The sequence below is a fragment of the Etheostoma cragini genome, chromosome 22 (genome assembly GCF_013103735.1).
Source record: "Etheostoma cragini isolate CJK2018 chromosome 22, CSU_Ecrag_1.0, whole genome shotgun sequence".
Lineage (NCBI taxonomy): Eukaryota > Metazoa > Chordata > Actinopteri > Perciformes > Percidae > Etheostoma > Etheostoma cragini.
In genome coordinates, this window is record NC_048428.1 from 21,922,655 (window position 1) to 21,923,178 (window position 524).

The 524-nt window shown below is 43.5% G+C and overlaps 1 protein-coding gene across 1 annotated transcript in view; it reads left to right on the forward strand.

Annotated features, from left to right (window-relative positions):
• LOC117938296 (cullin-1) overlaps nt 1-230 on the forward strand; it is a 30,583-nt gene extending 30,353 nt beyond the window's left edge. The window contains exon 18 of the mRNA XM_034862818.1: nt 226-230. Coding sequence (XP_034718709.1) covers nt 226-230 — 5 coding nt within the window. The remainder of the gene's footprint in view (nt 1-225) is intronic.
• Nucleotides 231-524: the final 294 nt, after the last annotated feature.

Here is a 524-nt window from a genome sequence, read left to right on the forward strand (position 1 = left end):
ACACACACACACACACACACACACACACACACACACACACACACACACACAGACTAAATTAGTACTAATTCCACAAAACAGACACTCTGATTTACATGCTTGTTATATACAATCCAGTTATTAAGATTCCAATTCCATGATCCCAGACTGCACTGATGTTCTTGTTAATTAAATTAATTTAAAGGTATCTGTAAAAACAGTACCAGATAATCTTGCTTTATCTAGAATAAAGGTCTGACTGTGTATACTCAGGCACAAGTCTTTAATATTCTGTCCAACTTTTTAAAAACTGTGAGAAGAGGAGTAAAACCGGGACCTGAATGAGGAGCTTTCGATCCTCCTCGATGTTCTTGTGGGTCGTCTCCTGCTCCTGTTTCTGCTCCGTCTTCATCGGGACGTTGATGTTCACCCTCAGTTTCTTACTGCGGCGGAGACACAAAAGACAAAGCATGAGTAAAAGCATCCGTCCCCAAGCCGGGACACGTTTAAGAGCGTGAGGACATCCGTTGGGGGGGGGGGGGGGG